Source organism: Cimex lectularius, unplaced genomic scaffold, assembly GCF_000648675.2.
Source record: "Cimex lectularius strain Harlan isolate CLEC.00 unplaced genomic scaffold, Clec_2.1 scaffold20, whole genome shotgun sequence".
Lineage (NCBI taxonomy): Eukaryota > Metazoa > Arthropoda > Insecta > Hemiptera > Cimicidae > Cimex > Cimex lectularius.
The window spans coordinates 2,194,801-2,214,462 of NW_019392641.1; the positions used below are offsets into that span (position 1 = coordinate 2,194,801).

Here is a 19,662-nt window from a genome sequence, read left to right on the forward strand (position 1 = left end):
ACCAACAAATTAAAAATAAATATTCCATATTCTTAAATAATAAAGATTAACTTACATAACATATATGTTAGGGGGAAGACGTGTTAAACAAGAAACCTAAATACATGTCGCTAAACCTAAAATAAAGAATTACAAAATGCAAAAATATATTCATGCATCTAAAAATATCATTCATTGACAATGAAAGCCCTCAATTTTAGTTTTTCAAAGAGATAACTGACAGAGCACATTGATTGTGTGTCAATTACATGTTGGAGACCATTTACAGACAATTTTATTTTTACACTGTCTTAGTTGTATAAGTTGTCTTTGTTTATTTGCAGGCAATTTTAACTGTAAATAATGTTGGAGGAGTCTTCTCTCCAGTGTATGGTTGATTACTGAAAGTTTAACCTTTTATAGAACTTTTACTAGGTGTATTTACCTGTATAAATAATAAAAGAACATAATATAAAATATTAGACGAATACTGTATTTATGTAATAACTTATATTTTACGAATGTATGGCCTCAAAATAAAATTTAACATATTTACTCTTTTTAGTTCCAGGATTGTGAGGAGGGAGAATAAAATTTTCTAAAAATGTGTTCGGAGCACTCTCCTATTAGTCCACATCTCATCTTTAAAGGTTCCCAGCCTCAAATTGCAACCATGCAAGAGGACAGGTAAAACAAAGCTTTATGTTATTATGCTGAGAAACTCATTTTGCTGAATACACTGTGGGATAATTGTGTCCTCCATTGATAAAGGTTCAGGTCCGCTTCGGTACCATGAACTTGGTAATTTAAGATAATGAGCTGAGGGTGATGGAGGTCTTCATTTTGTGTTTTGCACGTAGTGTTCTGTCCCATAGTGCTCTCCTCTTAATTTCATCACCATCCCCCAATTCTTAAATTTTACCCTGAGATGATGTTTTAGCGATACCTGCTCAGATTTCAAAGTCTGACTGCTTGATCTGTCGTTGTTTAAATACGAACTTCACCCAATGGTGGTACGTTCCGTTTTTAAATACTGGCCCTAGTGCGTTTATTTATAAGTTAAAAAAAGTTTAAATTTGTTACGTTCAATATCAGTTTGATCAGCTCTAGCGAGAGGGCGTGGAAGTAACACGGAATTTGTTTATTTTTCTCTTCTTTTTTTTTTGGTCAGTTTTATCGAGGGGGTGTCACCGTTTTCATGTTATCGTCCCGTCTTTTCAGACTAACTGCAGATCGCTGACCAGAGCTGAGCCGGCCACCCAGGCTGTCGGTCACGACTCGATGACACTCCTCTCCGATTGAAACTTCTTTCGTCGGTGTTCTGCCGATAAGGATTGTGTCGTTATTGTAAAAGGTCAGAATGTTTTGAAACACGATGGTAAGGGACAGATAGCATATGCGGTTGTACGGATTCACGGTGTGGAGCTAAGACGAGCTGTTAACGATGAACGAGCCGGCTTAGTTTTGAGTATGTCCTACACGGAGCTCGAGCATGGATACCAAGGGTTGAAAAAGACTCGTCCGGCGTTCTATATAGGACATGAGACCGCGGAAGTACTTAGATCCACGACGACAAAGGTATTTATCTACAATGTTCACCCTCTTAAGTTCCTTAAGTCTACAGAGGTCGAATGTAAGTTCGCCAAGTACTCAAGACAATCCTTAACAATCTGGACAGTCGTTTCGTCGTCAGTTGGCACAATTATCCAAACAGTATGTGTATAGATAGTTTTTTAACCTTCAATTACTTACATAAATTTGCTTTTTTAAATTATTCTTATAGCTCTTATAATGTTGGGTTTTCAACACCTACGATAAATAATTGTTTGTTGATGAAACCCCTGGCCATACGCTCATAGTTGGGTCATACACTCATACAACAGAGATGAAAAGTATTTGTGCTGTACTGACCTTTAGATATTACTAAATCTACCACCTCTTCAAATTTATCATCAAGGGAAAACCCCAATCAGCTGAACACAGGCGCATGTCAAAGGACAGTAAAACTTAGTATAACTCAGAACGGATGCTGAATTGAGCATACCCGTGAATGCAGTGACTACTAGGTAGTATTGAAAAAGGACCAAATTATGGTACAAGAAAGGGTAGCATGGGAGAAAGGAAAAATTCCTCTTGGTATATACATGGTTCAAAAACCAAACATGCCACCAGATCAGGTATTTACGGAGGATAAAATGGTTAAATGAAAAGTTGGCACCTTTTCTGCTTGACAAAACGGGGACGAATTGACTTAGTGCCAAAGATATTAAGGCTGTAAATAGAAGAGAAAAAGATAGCCATCTACTCTATTAGCCAAACTATATTCAAAGCAATTGCATCACATGATGGAAAATCTTTGACTGAAGTGTACTGGGAATAAAAGAGAGAATGAATTGTCTGTCTGGGTACAAAATACAAGAGGTCAATGAAAAAGCAGACAAACTACAAGGAGGTTCAGTCTAAAGCATGTACATACAAAATCAATTTTTAAATGGATCATGTTTACACCATACCTCGTGGAACAACATGCCAAGACAGAAGCTGGCAAAAGTCACAAAGAAAATTTCCTCAGGCTTATAACAAACCAATAAAGGGCCAAAACCTGTGATAGATCTGTTAAGGCTTAATAAAAAGGTATCTCATGGGCAAAGTTTTCTTCTGCTCAATACATAAAATATAACTGAGGAGCCACTAACAAAGCTACAGACTCTAATAAAACGCAAGGGAAGCAGAACAGATGTGCAAAAGGCTCTTTACCCTCCTCAGAGACAAGCGTCTAGTTTACAAAGTCACCCTCATTGCTCAAAGCTCTTATTTTATAAAATCTTTTGTTTTTTATAAAGAGATTATGTTTAGATTAAGCAAAAGCTTCAGGCAGTCAACTGTGTAGGTGTTGTAACTAAGGATCATTAAGTTAAGCTTTTATTATACTAGGCATTTTTGCAGCGTAATATTTTTTATTTTTTTTAAGCTCATCCCAGAAAGCAACATTGTCCCAAGACTGCAGTCTGCTTTTATGTACTCTTTTGCTTGGTTTTGTCCTTCGATTAGATGCTTTTTTAATGCTGGTCTACTTTGACTTCTGCTGAACAAAGGTATTATGGACCGTGTCATCCATTTGGCCTTAAAATTGGATTATTAAGTGTTGTTTGGATAATTTCCCTATGGTTCTATTTTGATTTGCTGTTTAACAACATATCACTCTGTGAAGAAACTCGAGTTTAAAAAAATCTGCAATTTTTTCATATTTTTGTCATTTTTTTTAAAAGTGATTAATTTCTTTGTTTTATGAGTGCCAAAACAACTGTTGAAGCTTTAAAGTGAAACTGATAGAAACATAAAAAGGGAGTAAATAAACGCAAAAGGAAATGAAAACAATAACAAAAAAGGTGTATAAATACTTTTTATCAACAGTTTTGATCCTATCTTTATTTTGTTTTTATTAATATTATTTTTTAATACACTAATGATTTAAAAAAAATGAATATGTGATTAATATATGTAATATCTATGCCAATAAGAAAAGGATGTATGGTAAATTACAAAATATTTAATTAAACAAATTTGAAATGTTCACGAGAATCTTTTCATGATTAATTTGATGTTTGATCCAGACCATTTTATATAAACGAGATGTCTGTTGTTTAACCACCCTCAGAGGTTTGGCCACTATGTAAGGCAACTATTCATTCTCACATACAATGTTTTTTTTTCCCCCCTTTCACACCGACCACCTGGACACTGTAAAAAGCCGGAAAGGCTCAAGGAACAGTGTTCTGGGGGGACCCGTGGTGATGGGGTGATTTCTTTATTTATTTATTATTAGATTTTTTTTTATTTATTAAATGAGGGTTTGGAACAGGCAGAGGTTATTTCAACCCTCGGAGTGCCAGTGTTTTTTGAAAAAAAAGCCCATTTGTAAGTATGTCGGGTTCAAATGCAGGGCTGCTGGATTCGAACCCGGGACCTTTACCTTACAGTGATAGGCGCCGTGTCAACGCCTAAACCGTTGTGTCCACCGACGCCTCCACATACAATTTTTAATATATGAAAAACCTTCATTCTTAACCCTCTCAGTTAAAACGAATGTCTGAAATTTAAAATTATATTAGAGCCCAAAATAAGTTATTCCCTGTCTATCAGTTTCCCTTTAAAACTTAACAAGGTATAGAACTGGTAAAAAAATAAGACTTGGAATGAAATTGTATTTCAGGTTTGACATACACAATGGAATGTAAATTTGTTCCAACTGATCTGTAATTTTTATATCAAATTATATCAAAAATTCCCCTCACAATTAAAATACAGGTAGTGTTAACATAATTAAAAAGTAAATTATATGTTAGTGAAGGGCTTGACTGTATTATCAATAGAAGGAATTAATTAATTTATGTGGTGATAAATTATCAAATAATTATGGTTTGAATGCATAATCAATGTTTTTCTGCATGCCAATTTTTAATTTTTTACGTCTAATTGTCATTTACAAACGTAATAAAAATCCATTGAAAAAAAATTTCCATCTATAGGTCATGCACTGGGTTAATTCTGTACTAAGAAATTTGTTTATTTCACAGATATTTCCAGAAGAGCCCCTTCATTAATTATATTCAGTACATCGATCACCGGTAAACACCTCTATTCAAAGTTAAGATGGTCGATGATTTAAATCTTGTACGATTACCACAAATTTATATCACTGATGCGGATGGCTCTCCCGCCTATTGTTGGTTCAGGGTACGCTAAAATAATAAGATCATAGAAGTGATCGTAAAAATGTTGAACTTGTATGCACACCTCCTATATAACCCTTTTTTTTGCTCTGCACTGCTTACAATAACATCTGTTGATTGAGAATGTAACAAGTAAACATCAAATTTCTATTAACTTCTTCTGCAAATATTTGATGAGTTGAGTGATTTTTTTAAAAATTTTTGTGGTTACTTTTGCTTTTATTTGATTTAAAATGGCAAAATATATAAACAACCTTGTGGGATTTTAAGGTTTAAGTATGCAATTTGTATAAGTTTCTTTAAAATTAACAGGCATTAATATCAATTATTCATTATATGTAATAACAGCAATTATATTAAAAATTAACATTGATTAAATAATTTAATTATTTAGTTAATGATTTAACCAACAAGTAATGAGCTTTTTATTTAAAAAAATGTGTTTATTTATCTTAAAATGGCATAGAATTAATTATTATTTTGTGAAATTAAATTTTAAAATTTTAAATGATTTGGCAGTGGCCCATTGCATATCAAGAAATTATCACAAGACATTATCTTTTTAACAGGCAACCAGAAAAGTTGATGCCGGTTTAAAGGGTTTAATCATTGTCACAATTAATTGCCGAGATAACGTGAAGTCATGCAGACCTGGAGAGTACAGAGGGTGAGGTAGGACTTCCCAACCAAGCTTAATTTTTGTAAGGAGTTCATATTGTTCAATGCCTTCCGTACTCCACCTAACTTAAAGGTCAACTTTTATTGGTGAATAATTGATTTTTGTGTCAATGGGTAGGGTCATTTGTCCAATGAGTTACTGTGCAGTGTACAGGATCTCTTTCGTTGTATTTGACAATCTGGCCAAAAAACGTATCTACTTTGTGCCATGAAAGCAATGAAGGGCAAATGTTTTGATTCTTAAGCTTGTTACCATTGTCAATTTATGAGGAACCCATTTGATCAGCTTCTACTTCTTCCCAAGTCGATGAAACAAGAGTGAATGCTTCATTGCTTACATTGAACACTATTCAACTCTAAGTAAGTTTGCTAGCTTTCCTAAATTTGTTGTCATTCAAGACAGATCTACCAGACCAATTCTGGGTTTGGAAGCCCTGCTAAAGAAAATGTGTGAAAAAAGAAACAAACATTGTTTAAATTTAACAAATACATGTAGGATGTGGAAAAAAGTGAACAATGTTTGTAAATCCCAGGCCCTGAAGATGATCTCAATAAAGATCGAAATGTTGGCACCAAAGAAAATGTTTTTCTAAAACCTATGTCACACCAGACCACATCTCAAGCTAAAGAAAATATTTTATGGTCGACACATTTTCTTTATGAACTGACCATTATCCTCTTGGTGTTATTTGTTGTAAACATCTAATGCTCCTGTGTAAATAGAAATGTTAATTAATGGTATTAAAACAATAAAAAATGAAAAACTGCACAAACTTTTCTGGTTACCTGGTAATATTGTAGAAATACAGTGCTCTTTAAAAGTAATGTTTGCATAACTTTTAAAATGACATACCAAGGACCATTCTGTTACTACTTCAGTAAATAATTATATAACTACAAAGTGAGAAAAGTGTTATATTGGCCTGTTTTATTGATATTTGAGCTGTCTTCTAAAGCAGATGTTAAACAGTAGTTGATATATCTATGATGCTGAATGTCAGGAGAATGTTTCTATTTTAATTGTTGCTATGTTTGCCTTTTCAAGCAATTTTTAATGCAATATTAATTTGTAAACAATGAAATCAATCTAGTGTTTTGAGCTTTTTTAACAAACATTACATTTGTTAGTTTACATTCAACAAATTTTATCCTTGTCCTTCGGTTTGTTGTTTTCATTAAAGTTCAAATTCTCCCACTTCTGGTTATACGATTATGAAACACTTTTGATAGCCATATGGAAATAGTCGTATCATTTTTTTTTTTTTTTTTTTTTTTTTTTTTTTTTTTTTTTTTTTGAAGGCAGTGTTTTTAGTCCCCCTCCTATCAAAAGGCTGTACAGATAGTATGTTGATCAGATAGTGATAGTTGACTTTTAGAGAATATTGTCTTCAGTAGAATGCTCAAAGTGCTCAATATTCAGGATATTGTAACTATGTGACACAGCTTAAAACTGAGAGTTGTTTTATTTTATTTTTTTGTAGCATAGTAGCAAAATGTAATTCATCATTACGCATTACGCTTTGTTAGCCAGTTTTAAATCCTTTTTTCAACACTTACTTTAAAAAACAGTATAACAACACAAATAATTTGTTGCAAGGAGATAGTTTGTTCAGCTGAAATAATACCATAAATAATACCAGTAATACTATAAAGGTAGTAAAATTTAAAACTAATTTCTTACTTAATATTAAAAGAAAATGCTATTCCTTTTTAATTGGATTTAACTTAAGTCTTAAAATAGGATTTTTATATTACATATTTGACAAAAATGTATTTAAAAGCCACTTTTTCCCCGTGGTATGAGGAAATAATAATCCGATAGCATTCTATATGAAGATGTTTTTCACAAGATTTTTCTCAAATTATATTTCATGATGAAACACTAATAAAGTACAATCAATAACCTACCGAGATATTTAGATATAGATCATATAATTTTGCAGTATATTTTAAAAGGAAATTTATTTTTCATAATTATAATTTTAGTTATACTTTTTAAATAAATTCTGTTGGCAGTTTAATCTGAGGACATGCTGGCATAGAGATATGAAAAAAGCCAGGTGCTTCTTTAGCAAAGAATTTTGGTCCGATCTGAGCAAGGTGAATTTTTACCCGTTGCATTGGTTAATGGCCTGCCTTTTGAATTAATGATCATATTCCCACTCCTAGAAATTGTTTAATAAAAAGCCAAAAAATAAAGCAGGAAAAATCAAAGAGCCGGCGTCGATGGATTTTTCAATAAACTATTCAGTAAGACTTTTAGTGAAACATATTGAATTTAAACTTAGGCACATAATTTTAGTGGGTGAAATATAAAAGAAGACAGAGCGAGATAAGGCGAGGCAGAGCAGAATATATATATGTATATATAGAGAGAGAGAGATTGAGAGATAGAGTGGGATAAAGAGGAGTAGAGGGAGATATAGAGAGAGTCAGAAAGAGACATGAGATGATGAGAGGCAGAGTGAAAGATAGATGGGCAATAGAGCGACAGGTAACGAGAGGTAGAGTGAATAGAGAAAGAGACAGAGTGAGCGTAAGAGAAACAGAGCTAGAGATGGATTGCGGTAGAGCGAGAGATAGAGGGGAAGTGAGATATACAGAGAGAGAGACAAACAGAGCAAAGGACACATACACACACAACACACACATAGATAAACATTATACTCGGTACTTAACTTTTAAAAGTGAAAACACGACTATCCTTATTGAAGTTTCGTTAGTCAATTGGAAAAGTACATTTGAGAACAAGTCAATGAATTTTATCATTGTTTGTTCATTCATTATATTATGTATAGTTTTGTGTTTTGGAGTTTGTACATTTAAGTTTGTGCAATTACTGTGTTGAACTAAAAGTGATTGTCATGTTTTCTCTTTTTATTTGATCTCAGCAGTGATATCAAAGGACATTTAATTGTGTAGTTCAGAGATGAGTGCATTTCGGTACAATATTATTATTATTTATTTTATTTTAAATTAAAACTCAAGCCTTTTTTCTTAAACCTTAAAGGGAAGCTCGAGTGATGGAGACGAAGATGCAAGTGGTAAACAGGTCGTTGTCGGCATATGTGCCATGTCCAAGAAATCACAATCGAAACCCATGCGGGAAATCCTTACAAGACTGGCGGAATTCCAATACATTCGGATCCTGGTTTTCCCCGAAGAAGTCATTGTATCGGTAGATTAAATTTTTATTAAATAAATGGATTATTGAATTGTTAACAATTTGATTTTGGCACAGAAACCAGTGGAAGAATGGCCATTGTGCGACTGCCTTATCTCTTTTCACTCCAAGGGTTTCCCGTTGGAAAAAGCGCTCCAATATTCAAACTTGCGTCACCCTTATGTCATCAACAACTTGAACATGCAGTATGATATTCAGGTATTGAGTAATTGTAGGAGAATGTTTACAAGATTATTCTGATCACAGGTCTACCTTCTAGTCCTTCCGTTTTGTTATTTTTAATTTTATTGACACATTCTGCTCACTGATAAAAAATATTCGTATGGATTATCCATTGATTGTCATTGTAATACTAGAAATACAATATTTCTGTGAATTATAAGTTAAGTAAACCATTCAATAAAAAAAATAATGACATTGCTGGATTAAAGCCTTTTCAATATGTACTGGTTCAATACAGAAAGGTAAATTTAATAAACCAATTCATCCATAAAATTAAATTAAGATTACATATATTTTTTGTATTTGTGTATATTTTTAAGTTAAAAATAAATAAATAGATAGATTCTAAGGAATAAATTATTCAAATATATTCACATAAATTTTTCCTTCAACATTATTGTAATGAAAACTACAAAACATATTACTCTAACTAGAGATATACATGTGTAAGAGTGCTCTTGAAGGCAGATCATAATCTGTTATTATTATTTAATTTTTAATCAAATAGCATCATGTATGTTTCCTCAAAAAGGGAATTAAATCTACTTATATTTAATGGCTTGCAGGACCGAAGGAAAGTTTATGCAATTTTAGAGAGTCAAGGTATTGAAATTCCAAGGTATGCAGTTCTTGATAGGGATTCAACAGATCCTATGCGTATGCATTTTAAATTACATTTATTTATTATTTTTTTATTGAACTATCAGTGAAATTTTTTAAATATTGCAGAGCATGAACTGATCGAATCGGAGGATCATGTCGAAGTGAATGGAATTGTATTCAACAAACCGTTTGTTGAGAAGCCGGTCTCTGCAGAAGACCATAATATTTATATATACTATCCGACATCAGCTGGAGGTGGGAGCCAACGCCTATTTCGTAAAATTGGGAGCCGTAGCAGCGTATACTCACCTGAGTCGAGAGTGAGAAAAACAGGGTCTTACATTTATGAGGATTTTATGCCAACTGATGGCACAGACGTGAAGGTGAAGTGATAAATGTCTAAATTTCCACTTGTAAATTACGGAATGCCTTATATCCAGGTGTACACGGTCGGCCCGGATTATGCACACGCGGAAGCCAGAAAGTCACCCGCGTTAGATGGAAAAGTAGAGCGTGATTCAGAGGGCAAGGAAATTAGATACCCTGTCATTTTGAGCAATGCAGAAAAACTTATTTCACGGAAAGTGTGCCTTGCTTTCAAACAAACTGTTTGTGGTTTTGACTTGTTAAGGTAAACATACATAATAATATGTGGTGATTAGTGACCGTTAATCGATAATTATTCAGAAATTGTGAGATGCAGTCTGGGGGGTCCAGACCGCATCTCACGATTTTTGAATAATTATACATAATAATAAATATCTGGTAATTGTTTATTTATTGGTATTTTACTACTATTAATAACTTTTATTTAAGTTTATAGTTAATTTGCATGTTATTTGAGAAAAAGGTTTTCATTTATAACAATTCTCTTTTATAAACAGTTTTAGACCTAACTTTTTATTGTGGGAAAGTTGAAAGAGTGTAAAATTTTATTATTGATTGTCCATTTAAAAATCAACTAAATATTTTGAAATATCCAAATGAATCTTACCAAAACATTTCAATTTGTATGGTTCCTGACTGGTTGTTGGAAGTTGATGACCAAATTATATAAGTAAATATGCTAAGATACCTTACTGTAGGTTATGCTGATGACATGTTAGTAATGATAAAGGGTAAATATGATAAAATTGTTTCATCATATTGTATTAAATTCCAAATGCCTTCAATCAAGTAAAAAGATGGTGTGATAATATGGGTTTGTTCCCAATTCCAAAAATTTCACTCAACTTCTCCATCCATCCTAACCTCTATTCACATTCCCAATCTGAGAATCCACCACGATGCCTTAAGGTAGCCATACATGTACAGGAAATCCTTAGGAAGGAAAAATCCTCGTAAGATTTCCTTTGGGATTTCCTCTACCAAACCCCCAAGAAGAGGATTTTTCTCAAGGTAAAGATTTAGTTCTGTGTTGACTATTGGTAGTTGTTGGTTGTTCTCGTGGTTTTAGTTTCAAGGTGGAAAAAGTATTGAGTTTTGTTTGGGATTTCTCTCACACGGTTAGGAAGTCCTCAAGGCTTGGACTGTTCAGGCTGAACATTGAGGAAATCCTGCTCCTATATGGCTACCTTTAATGGAGACCTCACTCCTGATCCTTAATGTCTCACACTGAGTGCCAGCAGCATTGGCATGTGACCTCCGGGTGCAGTATTAACATTAGTGCTAGTGCTGTGACTGTGTGAAAACATACATTCCGTAATAACTAGATGCAAAGATTAATAGTTGACTTAAAACATAAACACAACATTTAAAACTGGATGTTTATCTTTATAGCATTACTAATATTCTTTTACACTCTTTAGATTTAAAAAAAAAAAAAATCAGTTTGATTTCATCCTCTCCAGAAATAACTTTTTGAGTGTGTTAATTGATTTTTATAATTGCTTTCTTTGGGAAAAAAAAAACAAATTTGTGTAAATTTTTTTTTTTAAAGTTTGGTTTTAAGTCAAGAAAATCTTAATGGACAGATGCTTTATCTAATGATGGAAGTAACATCCATTACATAGCCGAGATCCTGGGTGTTTCCCGCTCTAACATCCATGTTAGGTACAGCAGTTTAGGGCCACTGGGAGTCTTGATTGAAAAGATGGTGGTTGTCTTCAATGTATAACGGCTAGAGACAATCCTTGTATTGCTCTTACCACTATGGTGGCTTCTTTAATAGGTAATCAACTACAAATGTCTTTAATGTAAGGGTAAGCTCTAAAACTGCCATCAGAAGGCTTCATAAGAATAGCCTAGTATACATCTCGCAGTGAAGATGTCAATAATCTTTGCTTCATGTGCCAAGCATTGGTCATAGCCTTTTCTAAAGCAGTCACTTATGTATGGGGTGGAATCAATGTCCATGCCCGTACTGAACTGATTACCATACATCATGGATCTTTGCACTAAGGTACATTAAGGAAATTCTTTGGGAAGCTGTGATCCCATATATTCCATTTATTTGGAACAACTTCATGTTACTGAATGATAATGCTCGGCGCGTGTAGCTTAAATTGTCACCCGTTACTTGGAGGATAGGGATTACCACAATGATTTGGCCAGCACGAACGTCAGGAGAACTGACTTGAATTCTACAGAATTTGTTTGCTGCCTCTAGCAAGGCTCTTGTTGAAGAATGGGATTCTGTTTAATAAAGTGAAATCCGATCGCTTATTTACTCAATGCTGAGGAGACTTAAGGCCCTCCACAAGGCCAGAGGAAGTAACACATGTTGTTAAGAGCAAAACAAGATAATAAATTATGAGTTAAATTGTAATCTATCACTAAATGATTTTCCATTGTTTGGTGAATTTTCTTTTCAGACCATCATTATTAAAGATTTTTTTAACTAAAACTCATGAATTTATGATCTTGCTTAATGTGATTTACATAAATATAAGTATGTTGTAATACAATGATAATACATATAGTTGTAATAATCAACAAAATACAAGTATTTTTTATATATATATTTTTATATCTGGATTGTATATATCATCACATAAAAAAAATCTTGAGGTTGCAATATAAGTATTGCAATAAAAAGTAGAATGTTGTTATTTAGTTCTTTATTAAATTGGATGGATAATATATTTTTTTATTAAATTAAATTGAATAATTAATTTTTACTTTGCTAAAGACGAATTTTAGTAAGTACATAAAACCTATTTTTAGAGCCAATGGAAAATCATTTGTCTGTGATGTCAATGGATTTAGTTTTGTTAAGAATTCAAATAAATATTATGATGACTGTGCAAAGATACTGGGCAATATGATATTGAGAGAGCTGGCCCCCACACTTCACATTCCTTGGTCTATACCGTTTCAACTTGATGATCCTCCAATAGTACCTACAACTTTTGGAAAAATGTAAATATACATTTTTGTTTCTTAACTATTTACTTTTTTATGGCATTTTATTTATTTTTGTTTTTTAAAAGGATGGAACTGAGATGTGTTGTAGCTGTAATAAGACACGGCGACAGAACACCAAAGCAGAAAATGAAAGTTGAAGTAAGGCATCAGAAGTGAGTTGTCAGATTTGAAAATTACAAACAAAAGCAACGCATTCATATAAAATGTTCTGCCAGGTTTTTTGAAATATTCGAGAAGTACGGAGGTTTAACAGATGGACATGTCAAATTGAAAAGGCCGAAGCAATTGCAGGAAGTACTGGACATTGCTAGGTTCCTACTAAATGAAATCGAGCAGAGGGCTGCTCCCGAGCTGGCAGAAAAACAAGCAAAGCTTGAACAATTAAAAAGTGTATTAGAAATGTATGTTCAATAAGAAATTACTACTAGACATTATGTGTATATTTTGTTTTTTAAATTAATTTTCTTTTTCTTTCCCCTATTAAGGTATGGTCACTTTTCGGGTATAAACCGTAAAGTTCAGATGAAGTACCAACCTAAAGGTCGTCCCAAAAGCTCGAGCAGTGATGACGGTGAGACTCAATGTAGGGTAACAACTGTATTTGTAAGGTTAAAATATTAGATCAGAAATAATTTTTAACTCTGAAAATTTTGTTCAAATCATAAATTAACTGTAGAAATAAACAGTTAAAAAAAAAAAAGTGGTGATATCTTATTTTGATACTGTACTTTCATTTTTAGTAAATTTGATCACAATTTTCTTTGTTATTTATTGTATATTATGTATTATCTTAACAGTATGTATGTAAAATAATGTTACAGTGTAACGTAGCAGTGTTTAGGATCACAGCTGCTGTCTTTCAAGCACCTTTTGTCGTACTGGTAACATAACTGGGTTCTCCCCCATTCAAAGTTAGTAATTTTTCTATCCCCAAAAATTTTAAGAGTGACTCAAGTTTCATAATTGGTTTTGACACCACACCCAATAAGCAGGAGACTGTTTCTTCTATTGCATTACTTTACCAATCTTTTTTTTTCTTCCTTTTTTTACGAGGGTTCGTAACAGCAGGGGTTATATCAACCCTCGGGGTGCTGGTGTTTTTGAAAAAAAGCCCATTTGTAAGTATGTTGGGTTCAAATGCGGGGCCGCTGGATTCGAACCCAGGACCTTTACCTTACAGTGATGAGCGCCGTGACAACGCCTAAACCGTTGGCCACCGACGCCCCTCTTTTACCAATCTTTGTAACACCCCTTGAGTATGGTGCCCTCCCCTCCTGGAAATTGATGTCATCGCCTCTACTTCCTTCTTAAAATTAATTATTGGGATCTGCCATAAATTCTGCAATATAGAGGTTATTATGGTTTCTAATTTGGTATCCCTTACAACCTTGCTATATTTACAAGACAAACCTTTGTATGACCAGGACTCCTGGATGAGAACTACCTGCAGTTGGATGTTTACAAGTAGCCATTCTCATTTCTTTTATGTTTTGCTTTTCTTCCAGACAGGAGGTCCTCCTCTGTCTCCCCGTTCACATCGTATTAGTACTTTCCCTACATGATAGCCTATTTTATCTGGTCACACCCTGCCATGCTCATAGTAGGTCATGATCATCAGGGCAAACCAGAGTGACAACCCTGGTTCATACAAAGAAGCGGAGTTGAAATTCAAACATGATTACAAAATGTACTTTTATGTTTTTATCTTGCCTTTGTTAATACTGAGATGCTTTCTCTAGTAAATGTTTAGGAGTTGAAGCAAGAGAGTATAATAAAATCTAAAATTTTAAAATAAGTTCAAAATTATACAAATAGCTCATTTTATGTAAAATTATTTAATCTATATACAGCTCTATAATTAACTACAATTTGTGCTCTAATAACAAAATATATATTAAATAAAAATTAAATATTGTTTAAGTAGTAAAAATATATCTATTAGGTTATTCTTGTTAATTTCAAAAGTTTTTGTGTTTGTCTCTTAAGTACAGTTTTTAAAACGTTCTGAGACAAAACATGTGCAAGATTAGTTCACTAGACAAACATACATTTGCTATTTTGTATGAGAATTCAAGATTCAACTTTAAAAATATAGTAATAATTCAATTTATTTCAGATGGTCCAAGTGAGCCAAGCCTAGTGCTAATAGTTAAGTGGGGAGGAGAATTGACACCGGCAGGCCGAGTGCAGGCGGAAGAACTTGGCCGTATCTTCAGGTGTATGTATCCTGGAGGACAAGGTAGACATTACACTGGTCAGTTCACTTTTACTTTTTATTTCTTCGTCAAAAAGTTTCCCTCTGCCTTGCACATCACTACCTTTTGTGGGTATCCATTTGAAGTGCTTAACCTCTCGGTTGCAACGTCGTATTTTGACTAAATATCAAGTAAATTGAAACTGGGTTTGTTTATTTTTATTTTTATTTTTTGTTTTGTATAAAATAAGGTTTATTTTAATTATAGTCTCCAAAACTTTATGTTTAAAATAACAATTTTATTTTTTATTATAAATAGGTGTAATTAATTTGTATTAAAATTCCCTTTTCAACTGTAAACTATTAACGAACATTCCAGATAATTTTATTAGTAAAAGTTTCTAAAACAAGTGCATCTAGTTTTCTTGCTGTAACCAGGTTTTGTGTATTTTTCTACTGTAGATTGAATAATACACATATAAATTCATAATTGAATTTTCCTTTTTTTTGCCTGACAATTGATATTTTTTTTCTTATTTGTCGTATTTATTTATCTATTGCCTTATAGATAGTTACATTCTTTCTGTTCTCATTGTGTAATTTTCTTTTGACTTTTTAAGGTGTTTTTTCCCTTTAACTCTCTAGTTAGCCTTGTAGAATTGTAATTGTTTTTTTTTTCTTATATGTTTTGTATACATAATTATGTTATATGTTGTTTATTGTACGTAGTTACAAATCAAATCAATTAATGTGTTTTTATATTTCATTCTCAAGATTAATTCTATTCGCAAATTGCACTTTCCTTGCTTTATCCTTAAAAAAAATCTTTTACTGTACTTGCTTGTTTGAGTTGCACAACATGTAAATGTAGACTATTATCTGGTCACTTCCTAAATTATGAATACCCGCCTGTAATTGGACTTTTGACGTATTAGATTAAGTTTAAATTTATTTCCTTAGATATATATGTTGGGTGTGTGTGTATAAGTTTTTCAATTATGAAATTCAAAGTTATTTTCAAATTTTGACTTTTTTGAAGGTGATCCATCATTACCTCTAGGGAGGGAAAATAAAATGTGTGTACTGCATTCGAACCGGGACCTTCACCTTACAGAGATGAGTGCTGTGTCAATGCCTAAACCGTTGCGGCCACCAATGCCCCCGAAATGCCCTATTGAAAGAGATTGTAAAAAAAAATGTATAGTTGATCCCAAAAATCAATTTAGCATAAACTGTGATGCATACAACAGGGAAGCAGAGAAAATTCATTTGAGGCATGCTTACTATAAACTTCAATTTCAGGCATCGAGCAGCACATGTCTATTGAAATTGATGTAAAATTTACACTTATTTACTGAAAGTCAACAGTAGTTCCAACGATGTCTTAATGGATAGAGACAAATCAGATCAAGCTTAAAAGTGACAACTTATTTTAGTGGCATTGGAGGATGAGAAAATTTATTTGTACAGAGCTGTCAGAGAAATATCAAGTACATCACACAATAGAAAGAAGAAGAAATTGGTTACGTTGTGAAACTCAATTCAAGGGTTCCCCTCAGGAACAAGGAAGACTGCAAGGCTTATAGCATTTCACATCTGAATAGGAATAAATCATAAGGGTTAATTTCCTATTTGATCACTGGGGATGAGAATTGTAATGTCCTATTGCCTGGGTGGGATATTTGTTGAATAATTTATTGTAAACTGTTACCACGGATTGAGACCTTTACGACAGGTATATTGTGTGCAGCTAGAGCATTGGGTCGGCATTGAAGAAAAAACATCTGGCTCTAGTGTTTAACTGTGTCATGTTTCACTACGGCAATGCCAGGCCTCACACAACTGCACTCATTCAGAGTAAAATTGCTGAGTTCGGGTGGCAACAAATGCCTGCCCCTCCATACTCCTCAGACCTTGCCCCTTCCAATTTTTACTTGTTCTGCTCCCTAGACAACCACTTAAAAGGAGGGGATGAAAACGCTGAAATTCGGATGTACAGATTTCATCTTCTAAGACATTAGACGTTTACATAAAAGGGGTATTTCAGCTACCAGAACATTGGCAGTGTGTAATAAGAAACGAAGGAAATTAAGTTTTGAATTAAAAATAAAATTTGCTATATTTATATCATTATTTATACTTTATCAATATTTATGTTTTGAAGTTTGACTTTTTTCTGAATACTGAAAAAAAACTTATGCACACACCCGATATTTTTATCTACATTTATAATGATGTCATTTTTCCTTTCAAATATATTCTCTTACTTCATTTAATCAAGGAATGGGTGTAGCATGTTGATAAGTTCACATTATTTAATTCCACATATTTATTTTTTCAACTCGTTTAGAACAGTGTTTGATCTTCCACAAGGATTTTCTACATAGGATCAGTGTAATATTGTAGAGAACAAATAATATCATGTGATAATCTGATATTTATTTTGTATATCAATTTTTGCTGTCATGTTTTACGTAATGTTTACTCCATACCTTATAAACTTAACTAGAAAAATATTACTTCTACTATATTACATAAACCAAGTTCAATTATTAAAAAAAAAATTTAGATTTTGTTCTTATCAGTTTCTGTTTATAATTGAAAATATGTACATTTGTTTAATAACTACAACATTTTCAGGCGTGTTTTCTCAAAAAATAAGACTTTTAGATAGTTTTTAGGAGTACATCTAAATAGAGAGTAATTCTAAAAACATTGAACTACAGCAATGCTTAAAATTGATTTACCTTGTTAAGCCAGAGCCCTGATGAATTTTCTTGTTGATCATCCAAAATAATTTTGTGTTCAGATCATTTTTTCTTTTTCTTTTAACATAAATTAAAATTACTTTTGTCTTCAGGATCATAAAAAGGTATTTTATGATCTTATCTTTATATCTATCTTTTTTCACAATTGTTCTTACCTTGATTGTCCTTGATTATTCTCTTTTGCTTGCTTATTCTTTCTTGTTGTAGGCTGTCAGATTGTAGTATCAATTTCTTTTTTAATAGTTGACTATATTATTTAGTTATACAATTGATAGTTTCTGTTTTTGTTTTGTAAATAATTTATAAGACATCATTATAAGTGTTCTCAATTTTTAAAGAAATTGTAATTACTAATAATTTCTTTTGAGTATAATTTATTATTTATTGTTGAGAACAAGTGGGGGACATTAATAAAACCTATATTTTAACTTTTTTTAACATTTGAAATTAATTAATTACAGGAGAGTATGCTGGTACTCAGGGGTTGGGTTTACTCCGATTACACTCCACATACCGCCACGATTTAAAAATATACGCTTCTGATGAAGGAAGGGTTCAAATGACAGCTGCTGCTTTTGCTAAAGGACTCCTTGCCCTTGAAGGGGAACTCACACCAATCCTCGTCCAAATGGTGAAGTCAGCAAACACCAACGGCTTGCTCGACAATGATTACGATGCAAGCAAACACCAAGATATGTAAGTAAATTTAGGAAATCAGAGAGAGATTATCTATTATTGTAATTTTTTTCAGTGCAAAATCCAGGCTGCATTCCCTCATGCAGGAAGATCGTGATTTCTCTGCTGAAGATAGAATTGCGATCAACCCTTGTAATGCCATTTCCATCAATCTGGCTCTTGACTTTGTGAAAAATCCTGTCAGAGCTTGCGAAAGGGTTCAAGATTTAATACAAAAATTGGTCAATATTGTCAAACTGAAGAAGGACGATCCAAAAACAAAAGGTTGTTTTATTATAATAGATCAGAATTGTTTATTTTAAATATTNTATATATATATAAAATTCGAGAAATGAGGAAAATCAAAAACCTTTTCATATATCAACATTCTCACAACAAACCATAAACAAACTATTTGACATGAAGTAAAAGTCATCATCTCTACAACCGATTTGTGAAAATACAATGAAATATAGTTTGTTTTTAAATTCTAGATGCAGTACTGTATCATGGCGAGACTTGGGAGCTGATGGGAAGGCGTTGGGGAAAAATAGAGAAAGATTTCTGTCAGAAAAATAAAACGTACGATATATCGAAAATCCCCGACATATATGATTGTATAAAATATGATCTCCAACATAACCAGCATACGCTGCAGTTTGATCAAGCTGAAGAACTGTACATAAATGCAAAATACCTTGCTGATATTGTTATACCTCAGGTAATAACAGATCTAATTTATTGCAGATTCTTCTCAACCAGTGTTGAAAATAATTATATTTATTTGCAGGAATATGGCATGACAATGCTTGAAAAGCTAACAATCAGTCAAGGTATTTGTACACCTCTTTTGAAGAAAATACGCGCCGATCTCCAAAGGAATATTGAGGAGACTGGAGAAGAGAACGTCAATAGGCTAAATCCATGGTAAATTTTTTAACCTTATAAATAGTATCTTTTTTTACACACCAAAAAATATACTTTTGTACACTAGGTATTCACATGGGGTTTCGAGTCCTGGGAGACATGTCCGTACCCGACTGTATTTCACAAGTGAAAGCCACTTGCATTCCCTATTGACAGTACTAAGGTATGGAGGGCTGATTAATAATGGCGAAGAAAATGTGAGTACATCAGAAATGTCTATTTCCTTTTTTGAAGATCCAAGAATAAAAGAACCAGTGAAAATTCCTGTTGTGGAACGTGTATATGTAATTACACTTAATATTATTTTAATGTTTTTTCTAATTATAAATATTA

At 32.8% G+C, this 19,662-nt stretch overlaps 1 protein-coding gene across 27 annotated transcripts in view; it reads left to right on the plus strand.

The window, feature by feature from the left end:
* The first annotated feature begins 642 nt into the window (after positions 1–642).
* Positions 643–19,662, plus strand: part of LOC106661358 (inositol hexakisphosphate and diphosphoinositol-pentakisphosphate kinase) — a 30,534-nt gene continuing 11,514 nt past the window's right edge. For 2 of the 27 annotated variants that reach the window (XM_024229596.1, XM_024229612.1), the window contains exons 1-18: positions 1,127–1,557; positions 7,407–7,490; positions 7,560–7,640; positions 8,401–8,568; positions 8,632–8,775; positions 9,363–9,453; positions 9,526–9,782; positions 9,840–10,030; positions 12,565–12,759; positions 12,831–12,917; positions 12,981–13,166; positions 13,251–13,348; positions 14,882–15,019; positions 18,189–18,423; positions 18,479–18,687; positions 18,897–19,123; positions 19,193–19,329; positions 19,397–19,613. In XM_024229596.1, the coding sequence (XP_024085364.1) occupies positions 1,450–1,557; positions 7,407–7,490; positions 7,560–7,640; positions 8,401–8,568; positions 8,632–8,775; positions 9,363–9,453; positions 9,526–9,782; positions 9,840–10,030; positions 12,565–12,759; positions 12,831–12,917; positions 12,981–13,166; positions 13,251–13,348; positions 14,882–15,019; positions 18,189–18,423; positions 18,479–18,687; positions 18,897–19,123; positions 19,193–19,329; positions 19,397–19,613 (2,853 nt within the window). In that variant the 5' untranslated portion in view covers positions 1,127–1,449. Of the gene's footprint in view, positions 667–1,123; positions 1,558–2,950; positions 3,075–4,556; positions 4,717–6,752; positions 7,044–7,402; positions 7,491–7,559; positions 7,641–8,400; positions 8,569–8,631; positions 8,776–9,362; positions 9,454–9,525; positions 9,783–9,839; positions 10,031–12,564; positions 12,760–12,830; positions 12,918–12,980; positions 13,167–13,250; positions 13,349–14,881; positions 15,020–18,188; positions 18,424–18,478; positions 18,688–18,896; positions 19,124–19,192; positions 19,330–19,396; positions 19,614–19,662 lie in introns of those variants that run through there. The other 25 variants (XM_024229547.1, XM_014384665.2, XM_024229611.1 and 22 more) reach the window with 24 other exon arrangements.